Here is a 694-nt window from a genome sequence, read left to right on the forward strand (position 1 = left end):
TCGAGAAAGGGATGTAACGGTGAAGCACCGCGACTACAACCCACCCTTCTGCTTAGAAAACGTGTTTTGGGGGTGGGGGGGAGAGTTTCCTTTCTTTCTCCAACTTCGTTTGGCGGAAGGGCGGGCCTGCTTGTTATTCTTGAGAAACTCTACAAGAGGATTCGTCATGTTTATTTGATATTGTCGCTAGTACCTCGTGGCCAGCACACTGACCACCGAGTACCAGGACTTGATGGCGCTGCCGGCGGCGCGCAGGTTCAGGGGGCTCAGGCCCTTGCAGTAGAGACTCGGCGGCCTCCCCGCGGCCACCATCACCATGAGCAGAGAGCGGCGCGTGGCGGCCGAGCTGGAGCTGAGGGCTGCACGAGACGCTGCGCCTGAGCAGTAGAGGAAACCTCATAAAACTTGCAAGCAGGTTGTATGGTTTATCAAAGAATGTCAAAATGTTATGCATGCCTCTAGACTTTGCCTTTCCACTGCCGTTTTACACACAGACCAGAAAACAACGCATAATTGTAACATATGATGTGACGAGCTTACACTAGTCACTGTCATCACAGTTCGTTAATCCCATAAAATGTGTACCAGGTTATAGTACCAGCGGTACAACCCGAATATCAGATGGATACTGCAAATTATGACATCAGACAGCCACTTTGCACACTTGTTCCTAACACCCAAATGGTCGATTTGG

General features: G+C 50.9%; 1 protein-coding gene across 1 annotated transcript in view; it reads right to left on the reverse strand.

Moving 5' to 3' along the window:
- Positions 1 to 131: 131 nt before the first annotated feature.
- LOC113211174 (uncharacterized) overlaps positions 132 to 694 on the reverse strand; it is a 42010-nt gene continuing 41447 nt past the window's right edge. The window contains exon 8 of the mRNA XM_052273010.1: positions 132 to 377. Within this exon, the coding sequence (XP_052128970.1) occupies positions 187 to 377 (191 nt within the window). The 3' untranslated portion in view covers positions 132 to 186. The remainder of the gene's footprint in view (positions 378 to 694) is intronic.

Source organism: Frankliniella occidentalis, unplaced genomic scaffold (assembly GCF_000697945.3).
Source record: "Frankliniella occidentalis isolate FOCC.00 unplaced genomic scaffold, Focc_3.1 Scaffold238, whole genome shotgun sequence".
Taxonomy (NCBI): domain Eukaryota; kingdom Metazoa; phylum Arthropoda; class Insecta; order Thysanoptera; family Thripidae; genus Frankliniella; species Frankliniella occidentalis.